This window comes from Corvus brachyrhynchos, unplaced genomic scaffold (genome assembly GCF_000691975.1).
Source record: "Corvus brachyrhynchos isolate BGI_N302 unplaced genomic scaffold, ASM69197v1 scaffold59, whole genome shotgun sequence".
Classification (NCBI taxonomy): Eukaryota; Metazoa; Chordata; class Aves; order Passeriformes; family Corvidae; genus Corvus; species Corvus brachyrhynchos.
The window spans coordinates 2,575,297-2,588,458 of record NW_008246054.1 but is presented as its reverse complement, the minus strand read 5'-3'; the positions used below and the strand labels follow the sequence as shown (position 1 = coordinate 2,588,458).

General features: G+C 40.3%; 2 protein-coding genes across 3 annotated transcripts in view; both read left to right on the top strand.

The window, feature by feature from the left end:
* Positions 1 to 476, top strand: part of CCDC187 (coiled-coil domain containing 187) — a 23,186-nt gene extending 22,710 nt beyond the window's left edge. The window contains exon 17 of the mRNA XM_017745399.1: positions 393 to 476. Within this exon, the coding sequence (XP_017600888.1) occupies positions 393 to 476 (84 nt within the window). The remainder of the gene's footprint in view (positions 1 to 392) is intronic.
* Positions 69 to 10,889, top strand: LOC108449501. Of its 2 annotated transcripts, XM_017745676.1 has the most exons (9): positions 69 to 861; positions 1,626 to 1,846; positions 3,927 to 4,110; positions 4,298 to 4,466; positions 5,205 to 7,552; positions 8,202 to 8,543; positions 8,887 to 9,033; positions 9,471 to 9,596; positions 9,879 to 10,889. In XM_017745676.1, exons 2-9 carry the CDS (start codon positions 1,710 to 1,712, stop codon positions 10,062 to 10,064), a joined length of 3,639 nt encoding a protein of 1,212 aa, XP_017601165.1. In that variant the 5' UTR covers positions 69 to 861; positions 1,626 to 1,709; the 3' UTR covers positions 10,065 to 10,889. The 2 variants fall into 2 exon arrangements, with proteins under 2 accessions (XP_017601165.1, XP_017601166.1); XM_017745677.1 differs by lacking the exon at positions 9,471 to 9,596 and having other exon boundaries at positions 71 to 861.
* The last annotated feature ends 2,273 nt before the right edge of the window (positions 10,890 to 13,162 follow it).

Sequence of the window (13,162 nt, the reverse complement as noted above, 5' to 3'; positions counted from 1 at the left end):
GCTCGGGGGGCCGGGGCCAGGGCCGAGCGGGCCTGGCTGGTCCACCGGAGACGGTGAGGGGCACGGGGGGCAGCACCGGCAGAGGCCTGCTCGGCCAGGACAGGTTTTCCTCCTTTCAGGGGAAGACAACAAATGTAAAATCTTCTTAAGAAGCAAGTAGCAAGTAAAACATGAAGAGACGAAAGGAGCCTGCATGGTTTTAGTGTCTCCAGAGCAGGGTTGAGCTTCTACTGCAGCCTCCTCTGGGGTTGTTGTGTGAGGCACCAACTGGCTGAGGTGCCCTCAGGGATGGATGGTGAGGAGTGTCCCTCAGCACTGACCGGGATGAGCTGCCCGCAGGGATGGATGGTGAGGAGTGTCCCTCAGCGCTGACCGGGATGAGGTGCCCTCAGGGATGGACAGTGAGTGTGTCCCTCAGCGCTGACCGGGATGAGGTGCCCTCAGGGATGGACAGTGAGTGTGTCCCTCAGCGCTGACCGGGTTGAGGTGCCCTCAGGGATGGACGGTGAGTGTGTCCCTCAGCACTGACTGGGCTTAGACACTGTGTGGAAGCCCCCAGGGGAGGCTGTCTCTCCCCAGAGCTCAGGAGACTCCAGTTGCTTCAGGAGCGGTCCAGGCACCAAAGAGTGGTGAGGCGCCCTCTGAGTGTATCGGAACTTTCTGCAGAGCCTTCCATACCTATAGCTGCTTTGAGAGGAGCTTTGCTCCCATCCCTGGTGTAAATTCAAGGTGTTTAATTATCTGACTGTGATTCTCATCCTTCTGATCTCCAGTGTTCTGGAAAACCTGCAGGATAGTACTGGAGCCTCTGCTGTGGCAGCAAAGCAGCACAAAATCCTGACGGAGCTGAAACGGGAGCAGGTAATGCTGCAGCGAGAGGAGCTGGGATTCATCTCATATCCACAGGGAGGATGCAGCACAGGGAGGTGTCTGGAGCTGCTGGATCAAGTGGGGTTTGCGTTTAAAAAAAATTAAAAATCACTTTGCATCCATTATTCTGCATGTTTCCTGCATTCATTGAGGTGGGTTTTGTGCCAAAGTCAGCAGTCTGTATATCTTGGATAAAAGAAAACATCTTTTTTTTTCTTCTGCTACCTCAGTGTTATTGTGGATTTTTCTATTTATGCCATAACAAACAGGTCGTATAATGTAGGTTTCCACTGATTTATGCTTGTGATGTTGAAATATATTAAATTAATCTGACAGCTAATTTTATAGTCTCAGTTATTCCACTATGCAGGGTTCATAATTACACTTGGTAGTCAGAAAATTTCTGTCCTGCTCCTTATGTAGTGCAAACCTCTCCTTTAAGTAAAGGAATTCCTTGTGTGAACTACAAGCACCCTGTAGTTTTGAATGATCTGAAGACAATTCATTTTTAAAGGTCTCAGCTCTTGACACCCCATCAAAATATCCCTTTACCTGTCATCAGTTTTCACAGGTGAAACCCCAGGTGAAAAATAAAACTGCAAATTCTTTTATAAAAAGGAAGAAACCTACATATTGAATTTTCAGGGTATTTTGGGATTAATAGTGCCCTATGTTAAGAAACATTATGCATATTTTTAAGTAGATCTCTGTTTTCTTAACTCTGTTATGCTCCTTTCTTTCTCTGCTTTGTGTAGGCAGAAATCCAGAACCTGCAAAACATCCACAAGGCAGCCCATCGAGAAAGGAAGCTTTTGTTAAAGCAGCAGAGAGAAATCTTAATGATGCAGCATTCAACAGCACAACTCCAGGAAAAGCTGCACACTTTGGCTGGGAAGCAAGAGGTTACAAAGTCACAGTCAGGGAGTAAAGAGAGTTGTGTCCAGCTAAAGAATAAGCAGAGCAAGAAATATGAGGGGTAAGTAAAACCTTTCCCAGTGATTGCTGAAGATAAGACCCAGTCCAGGGGAGAAGATGGAGACAGGTATGTCCTAGATAGTTGTGTGAGCTTTAGATATTCCAAAGAGGGAATTTACGATGATAAATTTTGAAAACTTCTGTGTTCAAGCAGTTGATAAATCAAGTTCACTGCTTATCATTCTGTCCCAAATGGTGAGTTCCTCAGGGCACCTTTAATGATGCCACACAACTGCTAATGATAGTTCATGTTTTCATGGTGGCTTTTAACTACAAACCCAAACCACTTTGCAACTATACATTAATTAGGCTTCACAATACCCATATGGAATGAGTAGAAATGTATTGATTTAATTGGTGAAATTCACTCCTTTGTCATCGTCTGGCTCTGAGCCTCTGTGTCACTCAGCCCCTCAGAGCATATTTGTGCTTCACTGAGGATTCAGCCACAGAAGGATTTTGTAAGACGTAGGGCTAAATTTTCTGCTTAAACTGAAGCATGGAGGTGTCATGTAAAATGCCCACAGTGAGATATGGTTCAGGAGTTTAGTCAGACTGAGAAATCACCATCCTCCTGTTCCCCAGGAGCTGTATCCCCTGCATCCCTGTCTGCTTTCCACAGGGCTGGAGGAGCTGAGCAGTGTGAATGAGAACCCCACCGTATCCACTCTGCTCAGAACAAAATCCTGGTTTGCTTCAGGAAGAGAAAAAGCAGTTAAAGACAATATATTTATCTATATGAATTAAAACCCCCTTTCATTCAGTGTTACCCAGAGCTTTAGCAGGATGGTGAGTCAGGTTCGTGCATTTACTTAAGTCCCCACAGGGAAAGGCTTTCAAATAAATCCCTGCATGGAACTGATCTATAATTCATGGTGTTATTGATTACAAGTCAGAGAAATCTTTAAAAGGTTTCTTGGCTGTGCTTTCACTTCTTATTACTGACAAGGCTGCTCATAGGAGAACAGGGAATATTGGTGTCAGTCTGGAGCAGCCAGGGGCTGGTGGAACTCAAATGTACCCAAATTCTGGCTGATTGTCCATAGATCTCTGTCCTGTGTAGGAGTGCAGAGTGGTAGTTATGCTATTTATCCATCTGCATGGATGTGTTCATATTTTATACTGATCAGGAACCAAGTTAATAAGCAGGGCTGTAAGGGGATGGAAAGGATTGGGAAATACTTTTAAAACTAAAAGCAAGTGAAATAATAAATTACCAATATGCAGAAAAAGCTGCTGGTTTGGGGTTCTGTTACTGAATGTTGAATACTAGAAATAAGGGATACAGAAACTTGTGGTTATTGTAAATGTACAAATTTTAACTAAGAATTGGGGATATATATTCTGAATTAGGATATTTATTTTGAAGTCCTTAAACATCAGCGGTGGGGAATACTACATAGGTCTCCTTTAAAGACAAAAAATAAAAACCTTTAAAAAGTATTAATAGGGATGAAAGTAAAAACAAGTCAGAAAACCAAAAAAACCTACTTTTTTTTTTTTTTTCTGGACAGAATAACTTACTCAACTGTCTATTTTAGAACTGTACCTCTAATGGAAAATCCTGAGTATGAATCATGTTGCCTTGTGCTTCTGCAGTAAGAGGAAAGTTCAAATTCACCATCACAATCAGTATCTCATGTCCCAAATGTCCATAAAGTTGTGATGCAATATTTAAAGTGAAAAATTTAATGAAAACTATTGAAATCTGATGTGCTATAATTGATTGGAAATTAAGAAGGCAAACAGGTTCAAAGCTTGACCCTGGTTTTGCTTTTTAAGTGCTGATGATTTTTACAGTTTCCTCCTATTCTTGTCTATGCAGTTTAGAAAACTGATTATATAAAATACAGGATCAAGTGAGAGGGAGAAGAATGGAGAAATAAATACTCTATTCAGAGTGTTTCTGGCTTTACTCATTTGCTGCTTTGAAAACGTGTATGTGAACAGTCTAGAGATAGTCATGGCAAATCCATAGGAAATCAATAAAGGTACAAATTAAATGCTTCTGGTTGTGCTTGACTAACTTGGAAACACAAAACCAACTCCCAGTCATTAATTCCTTGTCTAAGTGTTTACAGCTTTTCTACTGAGAGCAAGGAGTTACTGGTAGAACACCAGAAAAAACTGGAGGAGTCCCCAGGTTTGGAGCAGTCCCTTAGTGCTCAGGATAACATTTTCTTACCTCTGGAACCTACAAATTCAGCTGGAATGGAACCTATAGCCACACTCATTACAGCAGAAGACAAAAAGGGTGCATTTCTGGTAAGGATCACCTCTGGAATTACATTAATGCCTAAAGAAAGCGTATCCCAGGTTATATTTGCCTTAAGATAGGACCAACACAAGACTCATTTGGCAGTTTTAGGAAGTCAAAATAAGCCTTGTGTGTTGGTTATGTGCACTTTTTCCTTAAGACATTAACTCTGTCTCCTAAATATTTATATTCTAGGAACCTGTGCTGGAGGAAAAGGCACTTCTTTCAAACCCAAACACTGATCCTAAAGAAAATGAAGATATTAATCCATATGGCAGCAAGTACCCAGTGAAAGGCCTGGGGATCCTTCCTACTTGGTGTAACTTATGCCTGGTTCAGGCAGAAAATACTCTTGAAGGAACAGGTCAATCATATTTAATGCTATTATGTCCAATCTGTTTCAACCACTTCAATCAAACTTTAATCCAGACAGAAAGAGAGACAATCTTCTCATTTATTACCAAAGTGTCTTGCTCACTATAGCCAATGTATAAATCACTGCTGGGCAAGATGGTGGGGATGTCTCGGAGGTTTATTAAGAGAGATGATTATACTGCTTCCCCAGAACAAAATCATAACTTACTCTGATTGTGTCATTAACAATTTACCCTCTTTTGAGGCAGTTTTTCAAGAATTTAAGGATGTTCTTTTTAAAAGAACATAGATCACTTGAAGATAGACTTGGACAGGACATGCTGGAGTTATTTTTGTTTCCAGGTTTTATCCTCAGTTCATATTTCTTACTCTCAGTAGGACAGGTAAAAAATAAAACTGTCTGTTTATATATGAGTCAGTTATATCATTTACATAGTTCTGGGTATGCATAATCTCTGTAATATAAATATTTACATATTGTGGCAATATTTCCTGTTTCTGTCATTTTTCTAATGAATCGTCTTTCTGCATTTCATGGCATCATAGAATATCTTGATTTGGAAGGGACCCACAAGGATCATAAAGTCCAACTCCTAATTTACTCCTAGATATCATAGTGAGGAGCACTATAGATTTTCGTATCCCAAGTGATATATCAGCAACCTCTTCTATAAAATATTTTTTATAAAATGATGATTTTAAAAACAAATTCTTTTAAATGTTCCAGTTAAAGAAGTGGAAGTGCTTGTCTCTTCTGAGATCCATCAGGTGGATGCCAGTCAATGTTTGAAGCATTTGGACCATATTTCTCATGAAGCTTCTGATGAAGAACTAAATTTAAAAGCATTTTCTGAAGGATTAACTTCCACTGAATCATCATCCAAGTCAAACAACTTCTTTTTGAAATGTGAAAGTGCCAAATCAGGCTCTTCACCCCCAGCATTTCAGAAAGTGTCTGCAGTCGACATCTCGAACCGTTCCATTTCAGACCTGGTATTAGAGCTGAAACATGGAGAGGACACAGATGTCAGTGTCCCAGAAGAGTTTGTCTGTGACAGTGGGGATATGTTTGCTAATCTCTCAGAAGATATGCCAATAGCAATAAGCAATGGAAAGGAGACATCACCGAGTGACAAACACAATGAGCGTGGGCTGCCTGAAGATGACAGAACTGAGACTTCATCCCTCTCTCAGAAATACCCTGGAGATGCATTGGATTGTGGCTGCACTGATCACTTGCTTTCCTTCATTCCAGCAGATGAAGCAAATGCCTCCAGAACTGAGTCAGCACATTCCTCCCAGTCTGAAAACCCTTCTGAGGGAACGGCTGAGCCACATCGGGGTGTCTCACAAAGCTGCAGCAGAAACAAACCCTGTTCTCAGGAGATCCCAAAACTGAGGAATGATGCAGCTGCCAGCCCTTCATGCACTGATGCAACCTCCACTAGTGATAAGGGTCTCCCTCCAACTGATGAGGATATCTTGTCGGAAATACTTTGTCCTCTGGATGAAGTATTGTCCTCTGGAAGTGCTGACTTGCCATCCTCTAACAAAAAGGATTTGTCATTTCCAAGTGAAGATCTTCCTCCTCCCCCTTTAGGTGCAGATGCAATGAAAAATGGTGATCCTGCCTCTGGCACGGATGATTTCCCATCTCCACCGGAACAAATGACAGGCTCAGAGTCTAGTCAGGGCCTGGATGAAGATTTATCACTGAAAATGGATGCATTACCCCCATTACCTGATAACATTGTGCCTGAAGAATTTCCCCTGCTCAGTATAGACACAAGTGGTTCTTTTTCAACTCAGGATGGTTGTCTCTCAGAACAATCTACATTTCCAGCCCTTTCCAGCTGTCTATCAGAACATCAGCATGGAAAACAGGAGATGCCTTTGCAGCATTTGGAGTTTCTGCCTGTGTCAAATACAGATTCTTCTGGTGGCAGTAAAAGTCCTGAATTCCCAATGAAACAATGCAAAACGTATGTAAAGCTGCCCAGTGCTGAGGAGGACAGTGACGACCCATTATCATCATTTGAAATTGGGGACAGAGTGTTGGTAAAGCAGAGCCAGCCTGGAACTCTGATGTTCAAAGGCCAGACTCATTTTGGCAGTGGCCATTGGGCTGGTGTTGCACTGGACAAAGCTGAAGGTGACAATGCTGGAACTTATGAAGGGGTGAAGTATTTTGAGTGTGCTCAGCACTGTGGGGTTTTTGTCAGATCTGATGAGATTTCACACCTGTTGGGGGCTAACAAAAATAGTTCCAGTTATATGGGGGATGAAGAAGACTCCGACTCCTTCTATGATGATGATAACTCCCTCAAAGGAGACTGCAAATGTTCTGAAGATGTTGAGCAGAGAATGGAGTTTGCAGAGGAGAAAGCAGAAGACACAAACAGTGCAGGAGGTTCGGAAGTGAAAGAAAACCAATCTAGGTTACACAGTGCCTTGCTGTCTGGAAAAAGGCAAAAGTTTCCCCATTCCAACCAGTGTAACTGTAATGAATTCCTCTGTCAAAATAACTTAATGTGCTTGGGATCAGATAACGAAAAAACAGAACTGGCACAAATAAAACAAAGGATATTTGCAGATGCTCTTTCAAAGAAAAGCAAGACAGATGAGGTAAACACAAGCAAAAATATTTGTTGCTTGCTAGAGGATCAGAAAAGAATTAAACTTGCTGATGATATTGCAAGTGAACTCAGTAAAAAACTTCTGTTTGACATTTTAATTGCATTTTCTGAAACAGCTCAACACAAATATAAAAGTGCCTTTGAAAAAGACATGATGAATTATAGCCAAGGCCTAAAGCAAGAAGACAATCAGAAAGTGTTTCTCCTCAAAGAAAATTTAGTTGCAGCTTTATCTGAACCATCGGCAAAGGTTTCTGATGTTTCACTGGGTGATTTTGATACGCTTTGCATTCATGGTTGTCACACAGTAACAGACAGAATTGTAACTAAATTCATAGACGATGCAGTTAAAGAATATAAGAAGATTAAAAGAAAACACAGATCAAAAGCAGACAAGGTACTTCATTTATCTCCAGAACTTTCTCCAACCACTATGCCTGTAAGTACAGTAGGAATGTTTTTATTTCAAGTGTTGCCCCTGAAGCTGGGTCTACAGAGGCAAAAATTTGTGTGGCCCAGTTTTTCATCATCCATATAAATTATATCATGTGGATGTTAGGAACCAGATTGCTCAGTTCATGTGACCCATTCCTCACTCAGGGCATTATCCTGTAGCCAATGGATAGCACGTGTATTGTCCAAACAAAGAAAATGTGGCTTCTTTATTGGAATTTGTCAGTTGTCAAAACTGATAAATCTGCAAAGACTTCAATTTTTATGAACTTCAGAGCAAAACTGAACCCTTGTCAGCTCATCTGCCTGACTCCTTTCTAGCCCCTGGCTGTGAGAAAATTGCTTTGAGGGTGGTGGTGGGGAGAGCAGTTCCACATTTAAAGCAAAAATGTTGCAAATGACAAAAATTTTCATGGAACTCCAGAACTGTAATTCTTTCTAATTCTGAACTCTGCCAAATACAGTTAAAATAGGTTTGGGGTTTTTTTAATAATACATCAGTAAGCCTTTCTTTGAGCCCATGAATAAGATGGTTTTAAGTGTAACCTTGATCAGTTGCTAATAATCTCAATACCTCTAAAAATTGTGGGGAAATATGGAATATGTCATCTGGCTTTTCTTTGTCTCTCTTGAAGCTCCTTTTAAAAATCCTTGATGCTGGTGTTTTTGGAAGCTCTGAAGATTTTGATCAGCCTAATTCTGACCAAAATGTGCTGGTGAGACAAACACAAAAGCAATACTTGTACAAATTAGACCAGTGGCACTCAGCTCCTTGGAAGAAAACTGTGGAAGTTCCTCTTGTGATACCACATAACAGTTCTTATTTTAAGAATTTGTCTGCATATGCTGTGGAAGAATTATGGACCCCAGAGAACATAAATTCAAATTTCAGGAACATCAATGTGCCAAAGTACTTTGAATATAATGATCTCCCAGGGAATGATTTGGAAGTGGAAAGCAAGAGGATGTATAATCAGGTATTTTTAAATCACTAACTGTTAATTAATGCTTCTAGTGTTCTGTAGGCTGACTCATATTAGCTAATATTTAATATTATTCCAGCTGCTAACATTAAATATAGCTAAAGGGACACTGAAAGCTACTACCAGGAGTATTTTGCAGTTTGCTGCAGAATAATTCCAGTTGAATAAATGTCCTTGCAGAGAATCCAGACTCTTGCCACTGTTCCACCATAAGACCTTGGACACCTGACCCACTGTCTGGTTTGGGTCTGTTCAGGAAAAGCCAAGTTCCATGGAATGCTGTAGACCAGTAATTTCTAGGTCTCCTGACTTCAATGTCCTGCTGAGTTTGTTACAGGTTATATTTGATTTGAGCTGTGAGTTGCTGTGTGCAGAAGTTCAAGTGACTGCAAAGACAAATATGTTCCCATGGATGAAAAAAAATGTGGGATCCCACTGTTCCAGAAGGCATCTCTGCAAAAGGACGGATGTTAGTGATGTCAAGGTACGTTCTGGCAGTGTAAAGTAAAGGAACAAGAATCAGTGAAAAGAGCAGACACTGCAATGGCAAAAAGAAATGTGAGATTTGGGAGGATTATGGCAGTGTAACTGAGGTGATGGGAGAAGAAAACAGCATTACTCTGAAATGCCTGAATAAACACAAGACTGAGCTAATTAGTGAAAATATTCCCTATGTGTGGAGTTAAGAATGGGAATGGGCCTTTAAACTCTCCTAATTATGACTAATTTGTATGTAACCTCTAAAGTAATATTATGATTAAAATGTGTTTGGTGGCCAGTATTGATCAGCTACCTCTAGATCAGTCCCCTAAACTTTGGGATGTTTCTGCACTTAAAGCTGGATTTTCACACTGGCACCTGTCACTCATCTGGAGTGACTTCCTATGAGGAGAATTCTTTTCAGCCTTCTTTATTTTGTAGATGTTTGTTCAGGGTGAAATTAATAAAATAATGAACTTGGAAAAGAATGACTTAGAAATGAAAAGAAAATCCCTAAATATGACCAAGTATGGAAACTGTAAGAGAGACAGAGTGGACCTTATTCTGGTAAGCAGACTTTCCAGTGGGGATTTGTTTATTTCCTCTGGATTTAAACTAGAAATTCTCATCCTTTTGTGAGAATCACATCTTCTTAAATTAACTTCAGAACTTCAAATTAGCACCTTCCTTTTATTGAATTAATTACCCAGTATTTCCAGTTCTTGTGAGTGGTTTAAATTAAATAAATTAATGATGCATGTATAAAGTTGTTGGATTAGGTGCAGTGTCTCAATAGTTTTGTGAACCTCTTATCCTTGAAGTCAAAATTCCTTTCATGTTATATTTTAGATTCAGGAGCTCCACAAGGAAGAATCTCAGTGGACTTCCTATGGTGATGATGAATTCACAGTGAAGATGAGGATGACTGAAGCCATATTTGATAGCTTGATCCTTGACACAATCAGAGTTCTTAATAAGATTTATCTGAAAAAAGCCTGTTTTAAAGGGGACAGTGCACCATCTTTTTTCTTTTAATATACTGTGGAACTGGTTAAAAGGAGCCTGGAGATGGCTTCAGAGAAGGTGGCACATGGAATGGCAGGACCTAGAGCCAGGCATTCAGGTTAAGTACCTACAACTTTATGTAAATGAGACAAAATACTGATGTAATGCACTTTAAACTGGAGGCTTTTCTATCAGCACCTTCAGTTCCTGCCAATTAGATATGTGCCTGTAATTGGGTTATTTATCATGCAGTGCACGTGAGCCTGTTGAATTTATACAACATCCAAATGTGGGGTGCTGAGAATGTACTTTAATAGACAAAACAGAGGAAATCAATACTCCTTTTGTATTGGCAAAACTGGAAAAATCAACATTTTAACAAGGAAATGGAAGCATTCCTCAATATGGTAGTTGTTCACTATGTTAATTGCTGTGGTCCCACCTATTTTGCACTGAGAAGACCAAATTTTTGTTAGTTCTTTTTAAAATAAAGACCGTGCAAATATTTCTTATGGGAATTCAGAAAGTGTTCATTATTGAATAATTGATTGAAAAGAGATCAGATTTTTTCCAGTCCCATTCATTCAGGGTGTCTTTCAAATAAAATTAAAATCAGGATAAATAAAGATATAAATTATATATAAACTTAAGATTTAAAAATACAATACTTAAAATCTGATTGGTGGAATAGAAAGACATTTTATGTTTGTATTTTTAAGTACTGCTGGCTTAGTTGTTTTGTACGTGTTTTCTGAATAAACAAAATAAGCCATCTGTATGATATTTTATTTATTTTCACTGAAATCAATTAGAATTGCAGGTTATATTTTACACACTGCTCTTCTCAGCAGTGAATGGGTGCACTTTTGTTTTGCTGGGTACATTAAACCCTCCTCTGCTTGTTGCCATATGAACAGAAATAAAAAGGCAACTTCTGCCCCCAGCACATTTAACTGGTGATCTTATCCTATAGACTATTTTCATGTCTCTAGTGGTACATTTCCTTGTCTCTGACTCATTGATTAGTTAATCCACATAAGTGACTTGTTTTCTTGTTGTCAATTTATAGCAGAATTTAACTCTTTTTTTTTTTTTTTTTTCTCCTGGCTTTCCAGAGTGTTGGATACAATAACAAATCTATATATTGCAGTAGTCTGGTTTTTCAATTTATTCTCACTCCGGTTTTGCAGCAGCAGCAGCCTCCTTCTGTTTGGAGTGAAAGCTATTAAAAAATATCACTTAGATATGAATAAATAGCTGAAGGAGTTGTTTGATTTCAGCCTTATGTTACACCTGAGGCAGAGACCCATCACATTTGCAATGAGGAGTGTGAGTGAAGCCTGAACTCTCACACACTGCTCTGCAGGGAAGGACACAGCTATAAAGTATCTCCTGCTGATGAGAATAAAAAGTGTGTACACAGAACATGTCAGACATGTTTAATATCCCCCACCATTCTGTGTTCAAAACCTGAGATTCTGGCACCCAGATATATTGACCTGTTCACTTGGTGGCAAGGCTTCAATATCAAGATTACTCTCCTTCAAGGTCTAATATTTTGTTTGCCTTGGGTTTGATCAATATTAACCTCCTGGGTCAATAAATCTTGATACTAGCCTCAAGAGGAGTCATTATCTTTCATAGAAAATGATTACTTCTCAGTTAAACCCTACATTTAATTCTCCTGTAATCCATCTCTTTCATCTTCATACATTTAACAATTCTTCTGAATAAAATGTGCTCTAAAATATCTTAGGCACTGCAGATTTTAAAAATCCTAATTAGCAGCTGCTTCAAGATTTTTCAGTTCTTGGAAGCTGTTGGGCTCTGCTATTGTAACCATCTATTTTGTTGCTTGCTGTACCGAGGAAAAATAGAGACAGAAAACCCCAAAGCTGGGCTGTGATATGAGAAACCATTTTGGTTGTAGCTGTGGATATGGATCAAAAGATATGTCTGAACCACTTCAGATATTAATGGTCAAATAAAGGAAAGGATCGGGAAAAGGCAAAAGTGGCAGAATTTGACTCTTGTACTGTTTGTGAGTTACTGGACACAACAATGATTAATTAGATTCTAACCCTGACTTCACCCTGCTGGGCCTGAAGTAAGAATCTAAGCTCCCTTGCTTCCCACTTGTTCTTCAAGGATTAAAAGAAGCGTTTGTGAGTAACAGAAGCAAGAATTATCTTTTCAGAGACCTCAGTCTTTCATTATCTGAGTTTTAAACTCCTCTGAAACCCTTCTCTGGGGCTGCTGTTGGGTTTCTGCTTCTTGTTAATGTAATGAAAATTCTTGAGCCTGTATTTAGAAATGAAAGGAGACTTCCATACTGGGCTAGAGCTATAAAAGGTGTTAAAATCCATTACTAGTGCTCATCCAGCCTGAATTTACAGAAAGGACAGAGCTTCTATCAAGCTGCCTCCGCACAGCCTTTTATCAGAGCTTCAGTTTGAGGAGAGATGGCTTTTCCCTGCCGAGAGAGGTACTTTGGGATGAAAGAGCTCTCGACCTCAAGGCTGCCCTGCTTTCATCTCTACTCAATGAGAAGATTCGTGAAGTTAAAATGTCTCTTTCTGTACCAATTGTCACATAAATTTGGCCACCAAGCGCTCTCACAGAAGGTCAGAACGGGTAAGACTGAAAGGGACCACAGTGGGTCATGGAGTGCAACCTCCCTGCTCTAGCAGGGTTATCCCAGAGCACATGGCACGGGATTGTGTCCCGATGGCTTTGGGATATCTCCAAAGAGGGAGACTCCACACCATCTCTGGGCAACCTGTTCCCTTGTGTGGCGACTTCAGTGACGAGCATTTTTCTAACACTAGGACCTCACTTAGACCTTGTTGGGTGCTCTCTGTTTCACGGATTAAATCAAGCATCAAAGAACATTCTTTTTTAATAAAAATGTTATATATTCCGTATTTTGCAACGCTCAGGGGACACGGACAGTCCTCACTCTCCTCAGGGACACGGGGCATCCCCGCTTCCCTTAGGGACACGGACGGTCCCGTCAGGAACACGGACAATCCCCGCTCCCCTCATGGGACGCGGGACAGTTCCCGATCCCCTCAGGGCCACGGGACGGTCCCCTCAGGGCCACGGACAATCCCGGCTCCTCTCAGGGC